Genomic DNA, 26,978 nt, shown 5'->3' with positions numbered 1-26,978 from the left:
ATTTAAGAAAGAATTAATGAACAAAAACATAAGGTAGGAGGGGTACAACTCCACACAATTCCCACCACCAAATCTCCATAACCCACCCCCTCCCATGATAGCTTTCCCATTCTCTAGCCCTCTGGGACCATGGACCCAGGGTCATTGAGGGTTGCAGAAAGTAGAAGGTCTGGCTTCTGTAATTGCTTCCCCGCTGAACATGGGCGTTGACTGGTCGGTCCATACTCCCAGTCTGCCTCTCTCTTTCCCTAGTAAGGTGTGTCTCTGGGGAAGCTGAGCTCTAGGACACATTGGTGGGGTCTTCAATCCAGGGAAGCCTGGCCAGCATCCTGGTGGCATCTGAAAGCTGGTGATTGAAAAGAGAATTAACATACGAAGCCAAACAATTTGTTGAGCAATCATGGATCCCAAGCTTGGAATAGTGGAGAGGAAGTGTTAGGGAGGTACTCACTGCAAACTCTAGTATACTTCTGCTTTCAGGTATATATTTTGCAGTAATTTATGGGTACGTGTGAACATAAGCTCTCTCTCACAGAAACTGGTGTATATCTAGGTTATGGGACTTTGTTAGAAAGTGAACTACCTGAGATGAAATTAGAGTGTACTATAAAAGGAAAGGTCTCACCCGAGTAATGAAGCTGAAGGGTTGTCATTCCACACGTGAAGTCTCTGGACACAGTCTGAGGTGAAGCATGTTGAGGTGGCAATCTTTGCGTTGGTTAGGTTGAGATCGGCGGATGCAATATTATTTGGTTTGGATTGGGAGATGCATACGGGAAAGTGGGCGCTATCCAAGGGTTCCAGGATTGGGGAAGTAGGGGCTCTATAGTGGAGATGTGAGGTTCCTGCTGTCTTAGGGTTCAAAAAAGACAATCGATAGCTAATGTTATCATCACATTATTTGGTAATTGGGTTAACTTTGAAAAGTCCTTTTGTTAGGGTTTGCTGTACAGTATCCAGTATCTTGTATATAGCTGTGCTATTGGATGCTTCTCATCTACTTGGTCTAGGCTTTTGAGAGAGTCCGCATATCAAATACATAGCCTATATATTAATAGGATTCAGTTTGTCTTTTGAGAAACTTTGAGACATACAATTGATTTCCCCCCTCTCATATTAATTAACTACTGATTTATATGTCTACATTTTGCTAGGAGTGTACATAAACACCATTCCCACCACTGAAGGACTGTGACCCATCCCTCCTGCCCACTCCCACCCCCCACTGGCCCAGGAAGCTGCATGGCTATGCCTCACGACTGGGTTTTTACTTTGGTGTCCTACTTATAATTTGATCAGGTCCTGCTTTTGGTTTCCCTTTCAGATCTTCTTAGTCAACTTCTGTTGATGAGTGGGATCATCCCATACTCATCTTTATCTTTCTGACTTAGTTCACTTAACATAATTCCTTCTAGCTCTGTCCAAGATGGGTCAGAGAAGGTGGGTTCATTGTTCTTGATAGCTGCATAGTATTCCATTGTGTATATATACCACAGCTTTCTCAGCCACTCATCTGTTGTTGGGCACCTGGGTTGCTTCCAGGTTTTAGCTATTATGAATTGTGCTGCTATGAACATAGGAGTACACACCTCTTTTTGGTTGGGTGTTATGGAGTCCTTGGGGTATAACCCCAGGAGAGGAATTACTGGGTCATATGGAAGGTCCATGTCTAGCCTTCTGAGAGTTTTACAGACTGCTCTCCACAGAGGCTGTACCAATTTACATTCCCACCAGCAATGTAAAAGGGTTCCTCTGTCCCCACAACCTCTCCAGCATTTGTTGCTGCTGTCCTTTTTGATGTATGCCATTCTTACAGGAGTGAGGTGGTATCTTAGTGTTGTCTTAATTTGCATTTCTCTGACAATCAGTGACCTAGAGCAGTTTTTCATATGTTTGTTAGCCTTTTGGATCTCCTCTGAGGTGAATGTTTTGTTCATATCCTCTGCACATTTTTGGATGGGATCATTTGCTTTTTTGGTGCTAAGTTTGCTGAGCTCTTTATATATTTTGGTGATTAGTTTCTTGTCTGATGTCTGGCATGTGAAGATCTTCTCCCTATCTGTGAGGGGTCTCTCTGTTTGTTTAATAGTTTCTTTGGATGTGCAGAAGCTTTTGATGTAGTCCCATTTGTTGGTTTCTGCTTTAGTCTCCCTTGCAATTGGGTTTGATTCATCAAAGATGTCCTTGAGGTGTAGGTGGGAAAGTGTTTTACCAATGTTTTCCTCTAAGTATTTGATTGTTTCTGGTCTGACATCTAGGTCTTTGATCCATTTGGAGTTGATTTTTGTTTCTGGTGAGATAAAGTGGTTCAATTTCATTCTTCTGCATGTTTCAACCCATTTTTCCCAGCTCCATTTATTGAAGAGAGCCTCCTTTTTCCATATAATCCTTTGGGCCCCCTTATCAAAGATTAGATGTCCATAGGTGTTGGGATTTATTTCTGGGCTTTCAATTCTGTTCCACTGGTCTGTGTGCCTATTTTTTTTCCAGTACCATGCTGTTTTGATGATGATGGCTTTATAATATAGTTTAAGGTCTGGGAGTGTGATGACTCCATTTCTGTTTCTTTTCCTTAAGATGGTTTTGGCAATTCTAGGTGTTTTCAGGTTCCAGATAAATGATTGTAGTGTTTGTTCTATTCTCTTAAAGAAGCTTGGTGGAACTTTGATGGGTATTGCATTAAATTTGTATATGGCTCTGGGGAGAATATTCATTTTGATGATATTTATTCTTCCAATCCATGAGCATGGGATATCTTTCCATTTCTTGGTATCAGTTTCTATTTCCTTGAGTAGCGACTAATAGTTTTCAGCATACAAGTCTTTCACTTCTTTGGTCAACTTATTCCTAGGTATTTGATTGATTTTGCTGAAACAGTAAATGGGAGTGATTTCTGGATGTCTTCTTCTTCAGATTTACTGTTTGCATAAAGAAATGCCACTATTTTTTGTACATTGATTTTGTAGCCTGATACCTTGCTATATTGCCTAATAACTTCCAGTAATTTTCTGCTGGATTCTTTAGGTCTTTCTATGTATACTATCCTATCATCGGCAAATAGTGAGAGCTTGACTTCTTCCCTTCCAATCTGTATTCCTTTGGTTTCTTTCTCTTCCCTAATTGCTATGGCAAGAACTTCCAATACTATGTTGAAGAGTAACGGTGACAGTGGACAGCCCTGTCTAGTCCCCGATCTGAGGGGGAATGCTTTCAGCTTCTGTCCATTGAGTATGATGTTGACTGTAGGTTTGCTCTATATAGACTCCACTATCTTGAGGAATTTCCCATCTATTCCCATTTTTTGTAGAGTTTTGAGCATGAACGGGTGTTGGATTTTGTCAAAGGCTTTCTCTGCATCTATTGAGATAATCATGTGGTTTTTGGCTTTGCTTTTATTGATGTGGTGAATGACATTGATTGACTTACGGTTGTTGAACCAGCCTTGCATTCCTGGGATGAATCCCACTTGGTAGTGATGAACAATCTTTTTGATATATTGCTGTATCCGGTTGGCCAAGATCTTGTTTAACATTTTGGCATCTATGTTCATCAGAGATATTGGTCTGTAGTTTTCCTTTTTTGTTCTGTCCCTATCAGCTTTTGGTATCAGGGTGATGTTGGCTTCATGGAAGGTGGAAGGGAGTATTCCTGTTTCTTCAATCTTATGGAATAGCTTAAGAAGTATGGGTATTAACTGTTTCCTGAAAGTTTTGTAGAATTCGTTTGTGAAGCCATCTGGTCCAGGACTTTTGTTGTTGGGGAAGTTCTTAATTCTGGTTTCAATTTCTTTGTCTGTGATTGGTGCATTTAGATTTTGTAGTTCTTCTTGGTTCAGTTTTGGAAGTGCATAGGTTTCTAGGAATTGTTCCATTTCTTCCAGATTCTCTATCTTGGTGGCATATAGTTCTTTATAACATTTTCGCAGGATTCTCTGGATTTCTGTGGTGCCAGTTGTGATATCTCCTGCATCATTTACAATTCTATTAATTTGAGTCTTCTCTCTTTTTTGTTTGGTGAGTCTGGCTAGGGGTTTGTCAATTTTGTTTAATCTTTCAAAGAACCAACATTTGGCTTCATTGATCTTTTGTATGGTTCTTTTTTTTTCGATGTTGTTTATTTCTGCTCGAACTTTAGTGATTTCTGTCCTTCTGGTTGCTTTAGGGTTCCTTTGTTCCTCTTCCTCTAAGTCCTTGAGGTGTGCACTAAGGTCGTTCATTTGAGCTTCTTCTTGGTGTTTAATATGTGATTGTATGGCTATAAGTTTCCCTCTCAGTACTGCTTTAGCTGTATCCCAAATATTTTGATAGGTTGTGTCTTCATTTTCATTAGTTTCCAGAAACATTTGAATTTCCTGCTTGAGTGATTCTCTGACCCAGTGGTTCTTAAGGAACATGTTGTTTAGTTTCCAAATTCCGTGTCTTTTAATAATTTTCTGTTTGTTGTTAAATGTTAGTTTTACTCCACTGTGGTCTGAGAAGATACTTGGGATGATTTCAATGCTCTTGAATTTATTGATGCTGTCTTTGTGGCCTAATATGTGGTCTATCCTTGAGTATGTGTTATGTGGATTTGAAAAGAAGGTGTATTCCAGTTTTTTGGGGTGGAGGAGTCTGAAAATGTCCAAGAGGTCTAGTCTGTTGATCTCTTCATTCAATTCTCTTGTATCTTTATTGGTTCTCTGCTTTGTTGATCTGTCTAAATGTGAGAGTGGGGTATTGAAGTCTCCCACTATTATTGCATTACTATTGATGTATTTTTGAAATTCTTTCAGTAGGTGCTTAATGTATTTAGATGGTCCCTCATTGGGTGCATAGATGTTAATAATTGTTAAGTCTTCTTTGCTGATTGACCCTCTAATTATTATTTAATGTCCTTTCTTATCTTTTATTACTTTATTTAATTTAAAATCTATCATGTCTGAGATGAGAATGGCTGTTCCTGCCCTTTTTTGTCGACCGTTAGCGTGTATGATAGTTTTCCATCCTTTCACTTTAAGTCTGTGTTATTCTTGTTGTGACAGATGGGATTCTTGCAAGCAGCATATGGTTGGGTTATGTTTTCTGATCCATCCCCCCACCCTGTGACTTTTGATGGGTGAGTTTAAGCCATTGACATTTATTGATATTATGGATATAATGTATTGTAGTGCCATTGTTCAAAAATATTTGTTTGCTCTGATATATTGCAAGTATTATAGTGATGTTCTTGTTTATAAGAGGTCTTTTAGAACCTCTTTCAGGGCAGGCTTGGTGATGGTTGCCTCCTTTAACTGTTGTTTATCTAAGAAGGTTTTGATCCCTCCATCTAGTTTGAATGAAAGTCTAGCAGGATATATTATCCTTGGTTGAAACCCTTTTTCATTCAGGGCTCCATAGATATCTTGCCATTCTCTTCTGGCTTTTAGAGTTTGAGTGGAGAAGTCTGCACATAATCTTATGGGTTTTCTCTTGTATGTGACTTTTTGTTTCTCTCTTGCAGCCTTTAGGATCCTTTCTTTATCCTTACTTCTTCTCATTGTGACTATAATGTGTCTTGGTGTCTTCAGGTCTGGGTTGATTCTGTTTGGTACTCTCTGGGCCTCTTGAATCTTGATGTCCTTTCTGTTATTCAGGTCTGGGAAGTTTTCTTCTATTATTTCCTCTAGAATGTTTGCTTCCCCTTCCTCTTTCTTCCTCTGGCAGGCCAATTTTACGAATGTTGCTTCTTTTGAGATCATCCCATATGTCTCTGTTGTTGTTTTCAGTGTCTCTCAATCTCTTTTTAAGCTCTTTCACCTCTTTCTTTGTTTTCTCTAACTCATCCTTTGTCTGACTAATTCTGTTTCCTGCTTCTGTTAGTCTGCTTTCCCTTGCCTCAGCTTCTTTCTTCATTACATCTATTTCAGCTTTCAGTTCTCTAATTGCCTCAAGATAATCAGTATTTTCCTTGGGGGTCTCAACTGTTGTTTCCCTAATACTGCCATTTCATTCCTCCAATGTTGTTTTCATTTCTGTGATTAATAAGTTTATTATTGCTTGCATACTTTTCTTATCTATGGTTACTTCTGGCTGATTTGTAGTTTCTTCTGGGCTCTTGTCTTCATTCATTGGAGTAGCAGTTTTATTTGTTTTTGATCTACCCATTTTTTTATTTATGTGTTCCTTTTTTTATGCTCTGTTGTTCCTCAGTTGTTGTGTCTTGAGTAGAAGTAACACTGTACTAAATACCTTTATGACAATTGCACTCACCAACCTCAGGAATTACAGTAGCAACTGAAGCAAGTATTGAAGTAGTTTAATCGTTACCAGTTAGCCAAACAATTTCTCCAATCCGTGAAAAAATAGTAACCAAATCCCAGTGAAGAAAGAGAAAAGAAAGAAAGGATAGCAAGAATAGACAGTTATGCAAATCTACTGTCCACTGTATATTCTAAGGGTAACAAGAGGGTAAAGTGAACTAGAGCAGAGGTACACACATAGAGAGTCCACTCTGAGTCATATTTCTTCCCTAAAATAATTTACAAATTCACAAAGGCAAAGAAGAGGGAAGAAGTGTATGACAAGATAAAAAAAAGAGAGAGAGAGAGGCGAGAGAGTGAGAAAAGGGAAAAGATAAGAAAAAGAGCTGTAATTAAAGAGCAGTGAAAGGAAATTCCCAAATGTGTATCAGTGAATTCAAAAAAGCACACTGTGGTGTGGGGGCTGGGGGCTATGACTTTGGAAGAAGTAGGATTAAGGAAGAGGGATGACAAGAATGAGAAAAAGAAAAAAAAAGAAAGAAAGAGAAAAAAGAAAAAGATAAGAAAAAGAACAGTCATAAAAGGGCAGTGAAAGGAAAGGGGTTTTTTTGTATTTATTTTTAATTATTTAATTAGCTATGCGAGGTGAGGTGGGGGGGTTGGCTACTTAGAAAGAAAAAACGCCAGAGGTTTCAGAAGGGTATAGACTTAGAATTAATGATACTCCCTGGTGGGGCAAGAATTTGGTAAAGAAAAGCAGCTCCCCTTCCCTGCTAGGAGCTGGTCCCCAGGGATTGGTTATGGGGGGTGGGGGGGCCAAGAAGGAGGTATGCTTGAAAATTAAAAGGAAGAAAAAAAAATTTTCCCCTTTTTTTCCTACTCTAATTCTTAACCCAAATTAAGTTATAGTCACCTCCTTGGTGTCACCGCTAGGACCCCTTATTTGCTGGCCTGCTAAAGGCAGAAAATCCTACTGTTTCCAGGAGATGTGGTCACTAGCAGCTTCTCAGTCCACCATCTTCTGGGAAATACCCCCCCTGAAGCATTTTTAAAGGATTTCTCAAAAATGAAAACTAGCTCCAAGTCCTTTTGATCCAATGAGAGCTGTATTCAAGGATGTCCTCGGATCCACCCTCAGGGTCGCGGTGGTCCCCGGAGACTCCCAAGAGAAAGCCCCTGAGCTACAGTGCTCCCTCCCAGTCCTCTGCCGGCTGCCCAGCAGCGGTCTGCAACCGGCAGAGGAGCCGCCTTCCTGGGCGGAGGACAGTGCCCGGCGCACCCACCTTGCCTGCTGCCGCCTGGGAAGTCTGGAGCAGCCTGCCCGCTAGTCCGCGCCACCTCTACTCTAATTCTTGACCCAAATTAAGTTATAGTCACCTCCTTGGTGTCACCTCTAGGATCCCTTCCTGACTGGCCTACTAAAGGCAGAAAATGCTACCGTTTCCAGAAGATGTTATCAGAGCTCAAGCCACTAGCAGCTTCTCAGTCCGCCATCTTCCGGGAACCCCCTTTTTTCAACATTTTTATTATCTTTATTTGTTTATTGGATAGAGACAGCCAGAAATCAAGAAGGCAGGGGGTGATAGGGAGAGAGACAGAGAGACACCTGCAGCACTACTTCCCATTCATGAAATTTCTCCCTGTAGGTGGTGTGGGGGTGTTTGAACCCTGGTCCTTGTACATGGTAACATGTACATTCAATCAGGTGCACCACTGCCTGGCCCCAATATAATTGATTTTGTAAACCCCTTAAATAAAATAAGTTTGCCTCACTTTTTCTTTGATATTTCTTTTTTTTAATTTATTTTTTATTTAAGAAAGGATAAGTTAACAACTCCATAGTATAAGAGGGGTACAACTCCACACAGTTCCCACCACCCAATCTCCATATCCCATCCGCTCCCCTGATAGCTTTCCCTTCTCTATCCCTCTGGGAGCATGGACCCAGGGTCGTTGTGGGTTGCAGAAGGTGGAAGGTCTGGCTTCTGTAATTGCTTCCCCGCTGAACATGGATGTTGACTGGTTGGTCCATACTCCCAGTGTGTCTCTCTCTTTCTCTAGTAGGGTGGGTCTCTGGGGAAGCGGAGCTCCAGGACACATTGGTGGGGTCTTCAGTCCAGGGAAGCCTGGCTGGCATCCTGATGGCATGTGGAACCTGGTGGCTGAAAAGAGAGTTAACATACAAAGCCAAACAAATTGTTGAGCAATCATGGACCCAAAGCTTGGAATAGTGGAGAGGAAGTGTTGGGGGGTATTTCATCATAGCTTTCTCCTGCATGCACAGACACCTGGATGACTAAATGTGTGCTTTACTTTTGGTCTGGGTCTATAGGAGTAGTCAGTGGTCTGATCATCATGGTCTCTTATATTTGCATTGTGGCAGCCATCTTGGAAATCCAGAGTGCTGATGGGAAAAGAAAAGCCTTCTCCACTTGTCCTTCTCACCTGGCAGCATGCCCACACTCTAGGAGACTCGTTTCTTCATCTGTGTTCATCCTGGTTCCACTTCCTCCCTGGATATCAACAAAGTGATTTCTGTCTTTTATACTGTGATGATTCCCCTGTTGAATCCCCTCATCTAGTGCTTGAGGACCAAGGTTGAAGAAGATATTGTTTGCAAACTTCAATTTGAGGAGATGAATCAACATCTCTGGTACTGCATAACTCTTTCTCAGCTTTGGTCCTTTTCCACCACTATACACCAGGACACCAGAGCCCCCCTCTATATCCATTTAATCCATTTTGGGAAGACATTTTCAAAGCATACAATACATATATAGATACAATTTCTTACCTCCCTGTAACAAAACACTGTAGAACACTCTCACCTCAGCTTCAGTCCCCCTTCAACACTATCCACCATGAACCCATGCTCCCCCCAACATACACACTCACAAACACACACACACACACACACACACACACACACACACCACCACCACCGCTGCCGCCACCACCACCACCACCACCACCACCACCACCACCACCACCACCACCACCACCACCAAATAACCTCCCTCTCCAGACTCTTTACCTTTGGAGCAATACAACAAAGCCAATCTAAGTTTTATTTTTGTTTTCATTTTCTGTTTTTGTTTCTTAAATTCCAGCTATAAGTGGGATCACACCATATTATGCATCCTTCTCTTTTTGGGCTTATCTCATTTGATATAATTCCATCAAACTCCATTCAAGGTGAGGCAAAGGAGATGGATAATATCCCATTGTGCGTTTATACTGCATACAACTTTCTTAGCCTCTTATATTAAAGGAAGGATGAGGTTGGCTATGAAGATAGTCCCTCAGATGATCATTGATGGATTGAAAATAAATCATCCAAAATTTAATCTGAAAAACTCATCACCTCAGGAAGACCAGGCTCCGTGGAGTAAATTTTGAATTCTCAAACATAATGTCCTGACATTGATCTCTGGCTATGTCCTAGAGAAATGCCCTGTTTCTTCCTAGAGAAATACTCTCTTTATCTCTGTCTCTTTCGTAGTTATATCTTTTAAAATGTTGCAAATAAAACCTATATACTGTGTATAATATATTGGTATGAGCACATGCACACACTGGAGAAACGTGTAACATGTGGAAGACCTTATCCAACTCTTAATTTGGTAACTTCAGAGCCTCACTTTCATCTAAAAATAATGGAAAATAGGGTTGGTGGTCAATCAGCTTTTTTGTTTGTTTGTTTGTTTTTTTGTTCTTTAGTTCCATTCTTCCTTGCTTGTAACTCGTCATATTTTATTTATGCTATGAACTCTCCTTAACTGGTTCTACTGGCACTGGTGAAACTGAGAGTTCCTGGGAACTCCATGATTTTTTCAAGTGACTAGACTACTTTAGGCAGTACTTTGGGGAGTCCTGGCTGCAGGTGTACACTTGTTTGCATATCTTTAATTATGCAAATGTATGCAATCCCCAGCACTTGGCTACATGGTCTTCTTCTACCACTGTCTTGGTCTCTGACAAAAACTAAATGAATCAATATACTGTGAAATGACAGTAAGGGAGTTTCTGTTATTCTGTGGGTTCTCTGCCATCTGCTGATTCTCCTTCATTAGCTGACTCAGCTATGGGGACATCTGAGTGACAGACAGCTCACTCAAACCTCCCCCTTCTCCGCATAACAATGCTTGTTTCTTGAGATGATAGAGCCATAAACTTTGTAAAGGGTAGAAGAGTAAACCCAAAATATTCATGTCTACATAGAAGTTCAGAATGTGGCACAGCTGGGGAATCAGCAATTTGCAGATATAACCAAGTCTGATTGAGGTCCTGTTGAATTAAGATTAGCTTTCTGGGGAGTCGGGCTGTAGCGCAGCGGGTTAAGCGCAGGTGGCGCAAAGCGCAAGGACCGGCATAAGGATCCCGGTTCGAACCCCGGCTCCCCACCTGCAGGGGAGTCGCTTCACAGGCGGTGAAGCAGGTCTGCAGGTGTCTATCTTTCTCTCCTCCTCTCTGTCTTCCCCTCCCTCTCTCCATTTCTCTCTGTCCTATCCAACAACAACAACAACAATAATAACTCCAACAATAAAACAACAAGGGCAACAAAAGGGAAAAAATAAATATTAAAAATAAATAAATAAAAATTAAAAAAAAAGATTAGCTTTCTATATAATGACTGTTATCTTTAAGAAAATAAGAGAGGGATTCAGACATACAAAGAGCAAGGTTGGGAGTAGGGCGGTAGCTGTTAAGCGCAGGTGACGCAAAGTGCAAGGCCCTGCATAAGGATCCCGATTCAATCCCTGGCTCCCCACCTGCAGGGGAATTGCTTCACAGGCGGTGAAGCAGGTCTGCAGGTGTCTGTCTTTCTCTCCCCTTCTCTGTCTTCCCCTCCTCTCTCCATTTTTCTCTGTCCTATCTAACAACGATGACATCAACAACAATAATAACTACAGCAATAAAAAAAGGATAGCAAAAAAGAAAATAAATAAATAAATAAATAAACAAAGAGCAAAGTCATAGGAAGATGGAATGAAATGTTAGCACTTTTTAATAAGACAGTGAAGCTCTGAGTAGGAAACTATAAGGAAGTCAACATCACAGGTGGTTTGTACACAAATTAGCTGTGACCTATCTAAGAACACTTGAGAAACAGTAAATTATTAAAGAAAAATGTTAAGCAAGTAAGCAAATGACATAAATATGACCAGAGTTACACTAGGTCATAATTAAAAATATGTTTTATTTTAGTTTAATATGAGAGTGATACAAAGGAAAAAACAGATACGTAGATAGACAGATACCAGAACATTGATCTGCTCTGGCTTTTAGTGGTGCTGGGGATTGAACCTGGGACCCTGGAGTCTTAAGTGTGAAAGTCTTTTTTAAAAATTTTTGCTGTAATTATTATTGTTGTTATTGATAACACAAGATCTTCAAACCCTCAAGAAATAAGAGAATGGAAAATAAGTAATGTTGCCTGCAATAATAAATTGAAATTGATACCTTGTGTTATCTGTTTGAAGCATGACTACTCTGGTAGATATGGTGCTCGGCACTAAGCCTGGGGTGTCCAAACTGAAGGCTGCAGCCATGCAAGTCCTATACTCTACCCTCTGAACCATTTTCCTAACAGTGCTCTTTATTTTATTTTTTAAATTTTTTTGAGGAAATATGTGTCATCTACATGACTCATCTTCGAATAACAGAACCCAGTGATTCTGTTTGCCTTCTTTTTAATAAGAGAGTTGAACATTGTGTCACTGTTTATGATGCTTTATTTGTTTTGGTCTTTCCCAGACACTCAAATCTAAATCAAAGTTAGCCTTGCTTTGTGGTCCGGGAGGTGGCACAGTGGATCAAGTGTTAGACTCTCATGTATGAGGTCCTGAGTTCAATCCCCAGCAGCACATGGACCAGAGTCATGTCTGGTTCTTTCTCTCTCTCCTCCTAGATCTCTAATTAATAAATACATAAAATTAAAAAAAAAAGTTAGCCTTGCCTCAAATCTACTCTCTCATGCCAGGATTCAAATTTGGTTTATCTAAGCTTTATTTTCCTATAGGTATCACTGAGAATATAACCTTAGTTGATTTCCAATCAGAAAATATTCTTATTCCACAACACCTAAAAGAAGTTAGATTAATTTTCTTTTTGTCCTGTAGTTATACCTTTAGAACTATAGGGTTGTTTGTTCACTTACATACTTGTTTAAAAATATTTACTAAGGATCTAGGAAGAATGCGTAATAGTTATGCAAAAGACTTTCGAGCCTGAGGTTTTGCAATCCCAGGTTCAATCTCTGACACAGCCATATGCAAGAGCTGAGTAGTTCTCTGAGAGACAAAAGGAGTCCACGCTGGCCATATGAACATCTTACACAGAAAAGTGAAAAATTAACTGGGACTCAAGTATATACATATTTTAACATTAGAGGAATGTTTTGGGGATTATTTCCAAACCCTCTGGTAATAACGATACCGCCATCCTCATCACTTATGGGTCAATCACAGGGTCTCTAGTGTTGCTAGATTCCCATATTTCCTCACTCAAGTACTTTCTCTGAAGCAGGGCTCCATTCTAGAATCAAATTTGAATAGCACCACGTGCTGGCTATCAGCATGTGACAGTCAAAGACCAGAAACTGGGATTTCAGAGTGTGCACGCATGTGACTCCAAAGGGAACAGTTATTTTTACTATATGCAATTACATTTGACTCAAAGCCCCCACACCATTTTTCATGAAACAACTTTAATAGTTTCTCTGTGGGACTGATCTCTTGAGCTTATGATCCCTTGAGGGACTTGGTTCCAATTTCTACAACACCCTTTTAAATAAATTTCTCCTGTGTGGTGAGTAGAAGAGAGTTTTTTGAATTTTTAAATCTATTGGAAAGTCAAGGTTTCAAGATAGTGTCATTGTATTGTTTAGATGTCTAGTCAACTAAAGAAGCTAAGAAGAGTAAGACTACACTGATAGTTAATTTCTTGTATCAAAGCAGAGTTCACTTTGGCATAAACAGATAAAGAGTCTAGGGGCATGATTCTTTAGAGAGGTAAGTTTAGTGACCTAAATTTTCTTTAGGAGTTCAGAATGGTCAATGGATGTGTAACAATGGGAAAACATTATTTCTAAGCTTACTGTGAAGTAGAATTTAGTAAAAAAAAAAAAAGTTCAGTATGAGTCTTTCTATTAAAAGGACAGAAATTGAATGTAAATTTTAATTAGGTTTTACAGAGATATTAAAGTAGATTGCAGGATTTATGGACCCAAAGAATGTAAGAATTAATGGGACTGCGTTTTATAATGACTTAATATAGATGTTGTGAATGAGGAACAAACCACTGAGTCAGTTAACTTGAGTTCTTATCTTGCTCATGTCTAAAATCTTGGGCACAAATAAAAAGTAGCTTAAAAAAGATTTTGGTGATTTAAACAAACAAAATTTGTATAATAGGACTGAGACGACTACCTCCTTTTTTGAAGAGAGAGATTAAGGATTTTTATAATCGTTTTTCATCAGATTTTAATATTTTTGTCAAAAATTTAGGTATTTAATTTGTAAAAAAAAAAGTTTGCTTTGTACTAGCATACAGAAAATAGGGTATTGATTTTAAACTTTTTGACACCAACTGATCAAGTACATTTGCAATAAAATTCAGTGGATTGAAAACAAAATCTTGGGCATAATTAGGAGCATGGTTTCTCTCATTCTCTATCTTTCTCTCTGCAGCTTTTGGGTTGGGTATGACTGGGGAAAATTTTTTAAAAATAGGCTTCTGACAGTCACAGTCAGAAACTATTTTCACAGAAATTGGAGCTTGTTGACATCACATTGGTATATTAGAGTTACGACTTTATAAAAGCTTCTCTTTTAAATATATTTTTAATTATTTTAATAAGTGAGATACAAAGAGAAATGAGAGAGAGAGAGAGAAACAGAGAGAGGGAGAGAGATGGAGAGAGAGAGAGAGAATGAGAACACCCAGGACATTGACCAACTTTGACTTATGATGGTACTGGGGATAGAACCTAGGTTGGTGGAGCTTCAGACATGATGGATATTTGCATAACTTCTATGCCGTCTCCCCATCCAGTTTGTTTTTCTTTTTTCTAATGGTATAACATTTAAAAAATTTATTTTATCTTTACTTTTTATTATTTAATTATGAGGGCTAAGGATTTATAGCACAGTTACTAACCCACGGGTGTAATTTTTCATCTGCCCATGATAAGGGAATTTCAGAAACGTCTTATTAACCTTAACTTGATATGGCAGTCAATGTAAAATTGAGAATGGTACGGAGTTGTATCCCCATTATCTTGTAATTTTGTAAATCAATATTAAATCATTAATAACAATTAAAATATGTCTCTTTCTATTGCAGACTGAATCAGAGAAATGGATTATGAAAATCAAACTTTGGTGGTAGAGTTTCTTCTCATAGGCTTGACCAATCACTTGTACCTCCAGGTTTTTCTTTTTGTGATATTTCTCTTGGTCTACCTCATCACTTTCTTGGGAAACTTGGGGATGATCGCCCTTATCTGGATGAATTCCCGTCTCCACACCCCGATGTACTTTTTTCTCAGTCACTTGTCCTTTGTGGATGTCTGTTCCTCTTCTGTCATTGGCCCCAAAATGTTGACGGATATCTTTGTGGAGAAAAAAGTTATTTCTTTTTTTGGTTGTGCTGCCCAGCTCTGGTTTTTTGGTCAATTTGTGGTGACTGAATGTTTCCTCCTGGCTTCCATGGCATATGACCGATACATAGCCATTTGTAAACCCTTGCTGTATACACTCACTATGTCCCAGAAGGTTTGTGTGCAGCTGGTTGTAGGACCTTACGTCTTGGGTGTTCTCAGCACCATGACCCATACAACCTTCACCTTTCGCTTACCCTACTGTGGCCCAAATATTGTCAATCATTTCTTTTGTGACCTTCTCCCTGTTCTCTCTCTGGCATGTGCAGACACCCGGGTCAATACATTTCTGCTTTTCATCATGGCTGGAGCCCTAGGTGTACTCAGCGGTGTGATCATCTTGGTGTCCTACATTTACATTGTCATCGCCATCTTGAGGATATGCTCTGCAGAGGGGAGGCGCAAGGCCTTCTCCACTTGCTCTTCCCACCTGACGGCTGTCTCCATTCTCTATGGGACACTCTTCTTTATCTATGTCCGTCCCAGTTCTAGTTTTTCCCTGGATATCAATAAAGTGGTTTCTGTATTCTACACAGCGGTGATCCCCATGTTGAACCCAATTATCTACAGCCTGAGAAATAAGGAGGTCAAAGATTCATTCAGAAGGACATTCGAAAAGAAGAAGTTCCTTATGACTAAGTGAACTGGAAAGCCATTTTTATCACACATAGAGATGTGACACAGTCTATGGAGTTGACATCCACTATTTATTATTCTGTATGATTGACAGGTCACACAACATATTTAGGTCATAGTTTTCTCTTTTGATTTCCTCCTGCTACAATTAACAGGTGTAAGACTTAGAACCTAACACTATAATGAACAGATTATTAGAACATGAAGATTTGGGAAATATTCTCAAGCTTGTGTGACTCAAGCATGGGAGGATTTTCTGCATTTGAAGTAAATGGAACATTTTTAACCAGAAGTCAAATGATACCTCTGTCTTGCTTTACAAGATAAACTCAAATATTGACTGTGAACTTGTCTTTGACTCTATTTTTTAATGAAAAACTCTTATTAAAAGTATTGCTTTTTGTGGTATATGATCATGGTACTTTCAAACATTGTCATTATATCTGTAGTAGAGATTTGACAAAGGGCTCCTATCAATATATCCCCTGTATTCTCAGCTGATGGTAATACACTGTTGGGATTTTGCCACCTTATTGTGGTCGATAAAAATAAAATGTAGAAAGCATTGCCTTTTTTAAATAAACTAGTGGTTCCTGTTGTTATATTGACTTTTATGTTGTAGGAAGGGAATTAATTATCATTTTATATACTATGAGACTGAAAGTTCAAAAGAAAACAGAGAGAGAAGAGACATAATATAACCATAAATTTCTCCCTAGGGACTCAAATGTGTGTTCTTACACATGGCCCATTGTGTGCTCTACCAGTTAAACTAACTCCTGATGTCTGTCTTCATTTTTCTTCTAGTGATTTTTTTTTAAAATTTTACCCCACTGATTTTGAAAAATGCGAATAATCTCCAGTGTCTGGAAAAAATTTTTGGTGTGTGTGTGTGTGTGTTTATTATGTTTTCTGCCAATAATGATGTTTGTTGTTTAAAGACTGAGGAATTGCACTAATATTTACTTAAAAGTACATAGAAGTTAAAGAGTATTGCAGTGGTCAAAGAATTATGCAAAACTTTTTGTGTCCCTCTTACATAACTTTGGTGGATGAAATCTGTATTATTTTATATGTTGTATGTTTGGGGAGTAGAGAAAATTGAAAGTAGGAGTGTGTTTAATGTTTTGGTGAGAGAGCTTTTGCTGGGAGATATAGAGATACTCCTATGGGTTAAGATACTGTTAACTGACAGTGGAGGAGGACCCAGCCTGGAGGTGAGAGTGTTTTTCAGAAAACTGAGAAATTTTACCTGTACCAATGACAATATTTACTGTAAACCACTAATCCCATTAAAGATACTATTGACTTCTCTTTACATGACACTTTGCTGTGTGAGTTAAGATTTTCCTGGGTATTCTATGTTGGATGATGGCCTGTTTTCTAAACCCTCTAAGGGAGATGAAAAACAAAACAAACATTAATCTTGGTATATTGTCTTGGTAGTTCAAACAGTGAACTATTATTGTTTTTTAATAAAATTGAGGGGGGAGGTTGGAGGAGATAGCATAATGATTATGTAAAAAGACTTGAAATCCTATGGTCCTAGATTCAATCTCTAGCAATAACAAGGCAGAGTTGGTTACTACTCTGTTCAATGTGGTCTGTAGCAGTAGGGTTAAGGATATGGTCATGGGTTGGGGAGGAGGACAGAGAGTAATGGGGACCCAGTGCACAGTGTTGTTGAAGGACCCACATTGGTGGTGAGAGTAATGTGAAGACATCTGTCATGGAAGAATTAGATATTATACCCATATGACAACAACAGTCTTGAACATTTTTATTTCCCTCATAAAGTGTATTAATAAAATAAATAAATATGAAATACCTAACCCAATGACATTATTATTATTTTAAATATTTTAAAATATTTATTTATTTATTCCCTTTTGTTGTCCTTATTATTTTATTATTGTAGTCGTTGTTGGATAGGACATAGAGAAATGGAGAGAGGAGGGGAAGACAGTGAGGGAGAGAGAAAAATAGACACCTGCAGACCTGCTTCACTACCTGTGAAGCAACTCCCCTGCAGGTGGGGAGCCAGAGGCTCCAACTGGGATCCTTACACGGGTCCATGTGCTTTGTGCCACCTACATTTAACCTGCTGCGCTACCGCCTGACTCCCCCTATGATGTTATTATTATTTCTTTTTTTCTGAAAAATTCCTTCAGTTATATTCAGAGTCTGATTTGATATTTGCATTTTCTATTTCCTCATCCTGGAAAAGGGTTACAAATCACTCCTTAATGCATGCAAGAATCTGATAAGTGTATTACCAAAGAGAAAGTTTTATCTAAAATGATTATCTCCTTGTATGACCTCCAAGTTATCTTAGTTTCTTTATTGTTTTTAAGTATTCAAAGCAGCTGAACATCATCTATTTTATTTTTTAATCTCTTTCCAGAAGACACAATTTCATGAGAAAAGGACAGAAATATTCACTGCTTTGCCCATGACTCCATGTAGTGTTCCTTTATATGCGGTCAACACATATTTCCTGATTGAACAGTAAATATATGATTGATTTTTTAATCTTTTATTTCACAGTTCTCAGCTTCATATGTTCAAATGTAAAGGTATCGATGTAAAAAGTATTAAAATATCTGAAGCCTGATTCTTGTAAGTCAGGTGATTCAATATTAATAGAATAACATTACTTTTCTATCAAAAAATTCTCTGAATTTTTATGTTAGTTTCTCCAGAGAAAAAATAAGGCTGATATATCTCAGAAAATTATCTAATGTGATAATTATGATGAGATTCCATGAAAATACCAGTTTCACTTCATCATGTAGTATGGAAAGACAGTATCTGTGGGGGCCATGTGGTGGCACATCTGGTTAAATGAACATACTACAGTGTGCAAAGACCTGGGTTCAAACCTCTGGCTTTCATCTACAGGGAAAAAGCTTCACAAGAGATGAAGCATTACTGCAGATATCTCTCTCTCTCCCTCACTATCTCTCCATTCCCTCTCAATTTCTCCGTCTCTATAATAAGTACATAAATAAATAAATAAATAAATACTGAGTAGTATTTGTTAACTGATTCCGATAAACAGCTTCTATTAGGTTAGCACATTTTCATTTGGAAATTGATTTGATAACCAAGCTCTCCCTGAATAGTTAGCATCCTATTTTTAACAACTAAAAAGTGACAAATACTTATATATACTACCTACTGAAGTATAAATAATGGGCTTTAGAAAGATTTTTGAATTTTACTCAATCTGAATATATATGTAACCAACAACAAAGACATTTTTTACTTGTAGGTTTACTCTCAAGAGGAAACTATCATGAGCAACAAAGACACGGTGGTCATTAGAATTTCATTGGAAAACAATTCATACAAGTTAAAAAATGTAAGCAGTGGTCCAAGAAGTGTTGAAATGGCTAAAATACTCAAATGAGAAGTGTGGTGAGTCCCTGGCATCATGTGATAACCAGAACAATGTTCCTCTGGTTGTTTCTATCCTCTCTTGCTTTGTCATTAATTAAAATCTAAAAGCGAAAACAAACAAAAAACTAAGAATAACTAAAAAAAAAAAAAACCCTCAAAGTAGCAACAAAGAAACATATAAATAATTTGTGGAATATCCTGGAATGCTAACAGCAGTAAAAATGTGAACTAGCCCTTATTTCTACAAAAGGTGACAACTCACAACTAGTATGTTGGGGAGAGATCTTCTCTTTCTTGATGAATGGTTGCATGTGCGTTTCTTTTGTAACAATTCACTGAACAGTGTACGTAAACTCTGTGTCTTTTTTCTTTGTGAAATTCATGAATGAAAAATGGGGGGTCAGAGAGTGGTGAACCCAGTGGAGGACACATGTCACCATGTGCTAGGACCCAGGTTCAAGCCATTAATCCCCAACTGCAGGGGGGAAGACACTTCAGGAACAGTGAAGCTGGTCTTCAGTTATATAAGTATCTGTCATCTATCTATCTATCTATCTATCTATCATCTATCTATCTATCTATCTTATATAATTTATCTATCTCTTCTTTCCCTCTCAATTCCTCTCTGTAAATAGAAAGAGAAATCATTTATCTATCGCTATCTATTCTATCATTTATATCTATTTTATCTATCTATTTTATCATTTATCTTTCCTTTCCCTCTCAAGTCCTCTCTGTAAAATAGGAAGAAAGAAAAAAAAAAGGAAAAAAAATGGTAGCTAGGAGCAGTGGATACATAGAGCTGGAAAGGAGCCCCAACACAAGAAAAAACAAACAAACAAAAATCTTAAAAATGGGAGGCTAGGTGGTAGTGCACAGGGTTTAATGCACATAGTGCCTACCAGGTGGACCGGCACAAGAATCCAGGATCAAGCCCATGCTCCCCAACTGCAGGGGGGTGAGGGGGTTGCTTCACAAGCCACAAGCGGTGAAGTAGGTCTGAAGGTGTCTTTCCTTCTCTTTTCCTCTCTGTTTTCTCCCTTCTCTCTCAATTTCTCTCTGTCTTATCCAATAAAAAAGTGAAAAGAAAAAAATAATGCCTCCAGGAGCAGTGGAATTGTAATGCAGACCCAGAGCCCCACCAATAATCCTGGAGGCAAATAAAAAAAAAAGAAAAATATTAAAAATGTACATGGCCTTGGGCTTGGTCCTTTGCAGCATATAAAATTATGAAGGACACTTCACAGATGGCAGAATGGTGCTTCTTTGGTATGTCTCCTGCCCTTTTATTTCCTCCCTTGTCATAGAATTAGTATTGGATGGTGACATAACACAGCAGATTCACATATGTGTACAACCCTGAGTTCATTCGCCAGCACTGAATTAAAACATATATATATATATATATGTTTTAATTCAATATATATATATACGTATATATATATATATATGTATATATATATCACACTTGCACTTGTGAATGAATCCTTTCTCAATATCTCACCCATAAAACTTATATGAATATCATGGAAGTTCCTCAGATAATCTGGCTCTCAGAGATTTTCTTGTCATCATAACCAAGAAAATAAAATATAATAAAAATATCACTATGGGGACTCCTCCACTATAATTTTGTTTACTCTAACAGTTGCAGAAATTTCATAGTAGTTCTTTTGCGGAAGTTGAAGCAGTTGATACATCAGTGCTGGTAAGTTTACTTTTGGGGACCAGGCATTGGTGCACCAGGCATTGGTTAAGCACACAAATTACAGTGAGCAAGGACCCAGGTTCAAGTGCCTGACCCCCTCACCCCATAGGGGGAAACTTCACACAGGGCTGCAGGTCTCTCTCTCTCTCTCTCTCTCTCTCTCTCTCTCTCTCTCTCCTTCTCCCTCCTACTCCCTCTCCCTCTTTCTCTCTCTCTCTCTCTGTCTCCCACTCCCTCTCAGTTTCTCTCTCTAAAAAAATTAAGTTTATTTTTTGATTATTGCCTTGTTTAAGGAAGATGTAAGAATAAAGACATTACCCACTCAAACACAGAAAAGCACAGAAAAAAAAAAGTAAGTTTTCCCCAGTGGGCTTTCAAAAAGTATTTAAAGACAGTAATTTTCATTTATTTCTGTCTTAACAATGGAATCCCCAAGGTATGCTTTACTTTTGGGACATAAATTTTCCCAGAACAGCAGTGACAGGTAAAAAGTAATGCAGCTGCTTCAGAGACTTTAATAAAGAATTCATTTAGTGTGAAATCTTGATAATCCCTTGGGGGGAGAAAAAAAGAGACTAAAACCAAGTGACTTCATGCACATTTGTCCTCTTCTCTGTGTAGAGAGGCACAACAGGGGAGGAGGGATGGAAAGCATGGTGGACAAGAGTTTAACATACACTCTATTTTAATTTTAGTTCTCTACAGAGGAAAGGAACTCACTGAAACGTAAGTTTATATATATATATATTTATATTTCCATTTCCGCCTCTTTTGAAAATTATATTTATTTATTTGATAGGCACACAGAAATTGAGAGGGTGGAGATAGAGAGGGAGACAGAGAGATACTTGCAGCCCTGCTTTACCACTTGTAAAGCTTTCCCTGCCTGCAAACAGGGATTGGGGGCTCGAACTCAGGTCTTTGTGCATTGTAACATTTGCACTCAGCCAGGTGCGCCACCACCCAGCCCCTTCTGCTTCTCTATTTACTCTTTAAGCAGCTCAAAGTGGATTTATGGGTAAATGGATTTGTGGGGAAACACCAATGACAGATATTCAAAAGGTGTTAATTTAGTGTATAAAGTGATGTTTGTTGGGAAATCACAGTTGGTTAGAATGCTGCACCAAATCTAATAGAAAATAATGACAAATGCTACAAAAAGATGTCTATTCATGTCTAATAACTGTGTCTGCTACGATGTCATCCTATGCCACTGAGTTGGGTTAACAGCATCATTCTCAAAGAATGAGAAATAAAAGACTAATGAGAAATTAATTTGAAATGAAGACTCATGTTCTTGAGTAAAACTGAATGGTAGAATTTCTCTGGGATTTTATTGTTTCCTTTGTAAGCATCAGTCCCTGTACTGTTTAGTTTGTCTTTGGATAATAACAGATACTGTATCTCACTCAAGAACATGATTCTTTCAAACTACATCCAAGATGAGGTGAAGAAGGTGAAGTCATCATTCTTAATAGCTGTGTGGTATCCCACTGTGTATATAGACCACAACTTACTCAGCCACTCATATGCTATTGAACACCTGGGTCACTTCCAGGTCTTTGCTTTGATAAATTGGGCTTCTATGAACATAGCTATTCACAGATCTAAAACAAAGAAGAAATATAAAGTAAAACTTGAACTGGTTTGGTGTATAGCACCAAACTAAATGAATCTGAGGAAGGAAAACAAGGAGAAAGATGTGGAGGTGCTTTTCAGGTGCTGGTACCTAATAACAAACCAAATTTGGTGGTGAGAGTGTTTTGCACACACCTGTCTTGGTGAGATGAGAAATTATACCCATGTTCCTACAACTGTCCTGTAAACTATTAACCTCTAAATAAAAAATAAAGAAAAGAAATATTGACACAAAGAAAAATATTAAAATTTCTCATTATCTTGAAAATTCCCTTTAATTACTTACACATACTAATAATTTGTTGTATCTTCTATAAAATTTATTGATATTAATTATATACACTTATATATAAATATAAAACATAAATGTACATATATACTTAAATAATTATTCTTAAAAATCATGACCCTAACACCATACTATACACGTTATTTGAAAGTTGTTTCTCTTTTATGTATCTTGGAAAAATAATGTGTTTATACATAGAATATTATCCCATTTTTAAATTTTAAAAAATTTTGAACGTCTGTATAGTATATATATATTTGACTCCAGGGTTATTTCTGGGGCTCAGAGCTTGCTCTGGAGGCTACTTTTTTCTTTTGTTGCCCTTGTTGTTTATTGTTGTTGTTATTATTATTGCTGTCATTGTTGTTGGATAGAACAGAGATAAATCAGGAGAGAAGGGGAGACAGAGAGGAGGAGAGAAAGATAGACACCTGAAGACCTGCTCACCATTTATGAAGTGACTGACCCCCCCCCCTGCAGGTGGGGAGCTGGGGCCTCAAACCAGGACCCTTACCCCATCTGCTGTGCTTTGTACCACGTGCACTTAACCTGATGTTGCTACTATCTGCCCCCCCTTGTATAGTATTGTAGGGAATGATTTTTTCCATTGTTCATTCTGTTGTTTTTTAAGGTGAATATTTGTAGGGATTACACTTTGCTATAGTTCTTGAGATTTAAAACACTGGTCAACTGTCCCTTGGTTGTCTAAAAGTGACTTGGCCAGAACACTAAGCATTAACTTTGAAAGTTTAATGTGACTTCAAACTAAAATCTAAATATGATTTTCACTAAACCACTTAAAAAAAAATTAAGTCTATTATCAGTGACCGATTGCAAAGAGAGAGACCAAAATCCCTGGGAATCATAAGAGCCTCTAAGGAAAAAGAAAGTCATTATAAGATTGTGAGAAGAATAGAATTTAATTAAAATCTAAATCAAGAAAAAAAACATGATGAATCTAGAGCAAAACAAAGCAGGAGTAGAGAGGTTTCCAATGCAAAATCACAATGCATCTAAACCCTAAAGCAGACACAGGATTCTGTTTCCTTGAAAACTCCACAATGGAGACAGATACAGAATGTTGTATACAAGGCCTCTCACAGCAATCCTTATACCTGGGTTAGGGCATGAAGATTGCTTTGTTAGGCCAGAGTGGTGCTGATCTTCCTGGATAGACTGGAATGTTTCCTCTTGTTAATAATATATTTCCAAATAACAGTCTATTTTAGTAGCCTCTAACATAAGAATACATTTTCTTAATGAGCGCTAAAAGATGCCAAACAAAAGTGTGGTTAGTACAAGTTTACAACTACAGTATATCCATGGGGTGTGGCATATCTATTTTAATATGGGAAGGAATTCAGGGCTTAGTGTATGACCTCTTTGTCCATTTTTTAAAAAATTATATTTATTTATTTATTGTCCCTTTTGTTGCCTTTGCTTTTTATTGTTGTTGTAGTTATTATTGTTGTTACTGACATCGTTGTTCTTGGATAGAATAGAGAGAAATGGAGAGAGGAGGGGAAGACAGAGAGGGGGAGAGGAAGACAGACACCTGCAGACCTGCTTCATCGCCTGTGAAGCGACTCCCCTGCAGGTGAGGAGCCGGGGGCTCGAACTGGGATCCTTAGGCTGGTCCTTGCACTTTGTACCACCTGCACTTAACCCACTGAACTACAGCCTGACTCCCATACCATAACTTTCTTACATGTTATACTTCTTATCTAAATAAAATGTCTCTAAGTCTTATTCTATGAGAGTGGAGAGACTAGAGTATTCTTCAACTCTGACATATGGTAGTACCACCTATTGAACCTAAAACACTGGAGTCTCAACTATACTAATCTGCCACAGTACCACTTTACTATCTGCCCAGTCCAATCATGTTATATATTTTGTGTAATTTCAAGTAACATGTGTTCTCTGTTCTCTCTTTTCTCCCTACAGAGACCCCAAAGTCAATCAATGGCTGATGAAAACTACACAAAGATCACAGAGTTTGTTTTTGTAGGCTTGAAGTACCATCCCCGGCTGCAAGTCTTCCTGTTCTTGCTCTTTCTTCTTTTTTACCTGGTTACTATGACAGGTAACCTGGGCATGATCATTTTGATCCAGATCGATTCCCGTCTCCACACCCCCATGTACTTCTTTCTCAGCCACCTGTCCTTTGTGGACATCTGCTTCTCCTCAGTTGTGGGCCCCAAGATGCTCACTGACTTCTTTTCTGAAAGGAAAGTCATATCTTTCCTGGGATGCGTCTTCCAACAGTGGTTCTTTGGGTTCTTTGTGGCCATTGAATGCCTCCTCCTGGCTTCCATGGCCTACGATCGCTACGTGGCCATTTGCAACCCTTTGCTGTACTCAGTCGCCATGTCCCAGAGACTCTGCATTCAATTGGTAGTGGGTCCCTACACTGTCGGCTTCCTGAACACCATGACTCATACCACAGCCGCATTCCGACTCCCCTTCTGTCGCTCCAACGTTATCAACCACTTCTTCTGTGACATGTCCCCCATTCTGTCTCTCGTGTGTGCTGACACCAGCATCAATAAACTGCTGGTCTTCATTGTGGCTGGGGCCGTCCTCGTGGTCAGTAGCCTGACCATCATCATCTCCTATTTCCACATCCTCATCGCCATTCTTAGGATCCGTTCTGCGGATGGGAGGCGCAAAGCGTTTTCCACCTGCTCTTCTCACATCACTGCCGTTTCCATCTTATACGGGACTCTCTTCTTTATCTATGTGAGACCTGGTGCCATCTCTTCCCTGGACCTCAACAAAGTGGTGTCGGTCTTCTACACAGCGGTTATCCCTATGCTGAACCCTCTCATCTACAGCTTAAGGAATAAGGAAGTTAAAGCAGCCATGCTCAGGACTATCAGTAGGAAGAAGTTCTGGATCCAAAGTTAAATTCCCAGGCAGGATTGGGGAGACACAATAATGGTTATGCAAAAGATTCTCATGCGGAGGCTCTGAGACCTCAGGTTCAGTCTCAAATAGTACCATAAACCGGCGATGAACAGGGTTCTGGTCTCTCTTGTTGTATCTTTCTATTTTTTATTATCTTTATTTATTAGATATACACAGCCAGAAATTAAGAGGAAGAAGGGAGATAGAGAGGGAGAGAGACACCTGCAGCCCTGCTTTATGCCTTGTGACACTTTCTCCCTGCAGGTGGAGACCAAGGAGTTAATCTGGGTTCTTGCACACTGTAACATGTGTGCTCAACCAGGTGCACCACCACCACCTGGGCCCCTCTTTGCATCTCTCTCTCCCTCTCTCTCTCTCTCTCTCTCTCTGGAAAAGGAAATAAACACAATATATTTTCTAAAAAAGTTACTGATGGGAGCCAGGCAATGGCATGCCTGCTTAAACATGCACAGCAGAATACACAAAGACCTTTATTCAAGCCCCTGCTCCCTACCCGCAGGGGGAAAGCTTCACAAGTGGTGAAGCAGGGCTGCAGGTGTCTCTCTGTTTCCCTCTCCATCTCCCCATCCATTCTCAAAGCATCTGTCTCTATCCAATACTAAATGAAATTAAAAAATGACCAGGCAGAACTGAAAAATCACTAAAAATGGAAGATATTCAGTCATGGCTAGATTACTGGGTCCTCATTCAAAAAAGATTCAATGCTTTTTCAGAATTTTCAAGGTGGTATCTTTCCACTATTTTATATGCCTCTAATTTTAGTTTGTACATTTAAAAAGTTCCATTTAATTGTGTTCCTGTGATGTTAAAAATAAAATCACAGACACCCACAGATTCAGAGAAGTTGTGTCCTCAGAAACCTCCATTGCTAAGAATATGACAAAATGTGATAGCTGCAAATGCTGTCCAACTAGTTGGAGAAATTTGAAGTCAAGACCCAAAAAGATTAATTGAAGGAACATATATTCTGCCCCCACTCATAAGTACATAATTGAAAATACCAGACTGAGCATGTTATTTAGATTATAAACCATCCTTCTCAATTAAAATAGTTCCAAACATCACATTTATTTTAATACCTTTTTTTGCCTTCAATCCTTATTCTTGTCTTCTGAAAATAAGTTGTCATGATATTTGCAGAAGAAAAATATAGACAAACAAAATAAGAACAACACTAACAACAAAGTTGTGTATGCTTTATTTTCAGCAAACAGCAGTACTGATAATTTTCAGGTACTACTCTCTATATTTCCAATGCAATGATTCAAATTATTTATTAATATTATCTAACTGTTTAGATCCTTCTATGTTTTGCCATTATTTTATTTATTATTGGATAGAGACAGAGAGAAATTTAGAGGAGATGGGGAGACAGAGAGGACAAAGAGAAAGAGAGACATTTGCAGCCCTGCTTCACCACTTGTGAATCTTTTCTTCTGCAAGTGGGGATGAAGGACTTGAGCCTGGGTCCTTCTACACAGTAATGTGTGTGCTT

The 26,978-nt window shown here is 38.6% G+C and overlaps 2 protein-coding genes across 2 annotated transcripts; both read left to right on the top strand.

The window, feature by feature from the left end:
* The first annotated feature begins 14,374 nt into the window (after window positions 1-14,374).
* LOC103110385 (olfactory receptor 5G25-like) lies at window positions 14,375-15,799 on the top strand. The gene has a single exon (XM_007519559.2). It carries the CDS (start codon window positions 14,578-14,580, stop codon window positions 15,520-15,522), a length of 945 nt encoding a protein of 314 aa, XP_007519621.1. The 5' UTR covers window positions 14,375-14,577; the 3' UTR covers window positions 15,523-15,799.
* An 8,718-nt stretch (window positions 15,800-24,517) lies between these two features.
* On the top strand, window positions 24,518-25,462 carry LOC103110284 (olfactory receptor 5G9). The gene has a single exon (XM_007519459.1). It carries the CDS (start codon window positions 24,518-24,520, stop codon window positions 25,460-25,462), a length of 945 nt encoding a protein of 314 aa, XP_007519521.1.
* Window positions 25,463-26,978: the final 1,516 nt, after the last annotated feature.

Source organism: Erinaceus europaeus, chromosome 17 (genome assembly GCF_950295315.1).
Source record: "Erinaceus europaeus chromosome 17, mEriEur2.1, whole genome shotgun sequence".
NCBI classification, from domain to species: domain Eukaryota; kingdom Metazoa; phylum Chordata; class Mammalia; order Eulipotyphla; family Erinaceidae; genus Erinaceus; species Erinaceus europaeus.
Note: the sequence above shows the minus strand (reverse complement) of the source record. Positions and strands in the feature narration are given on the sequence as shown.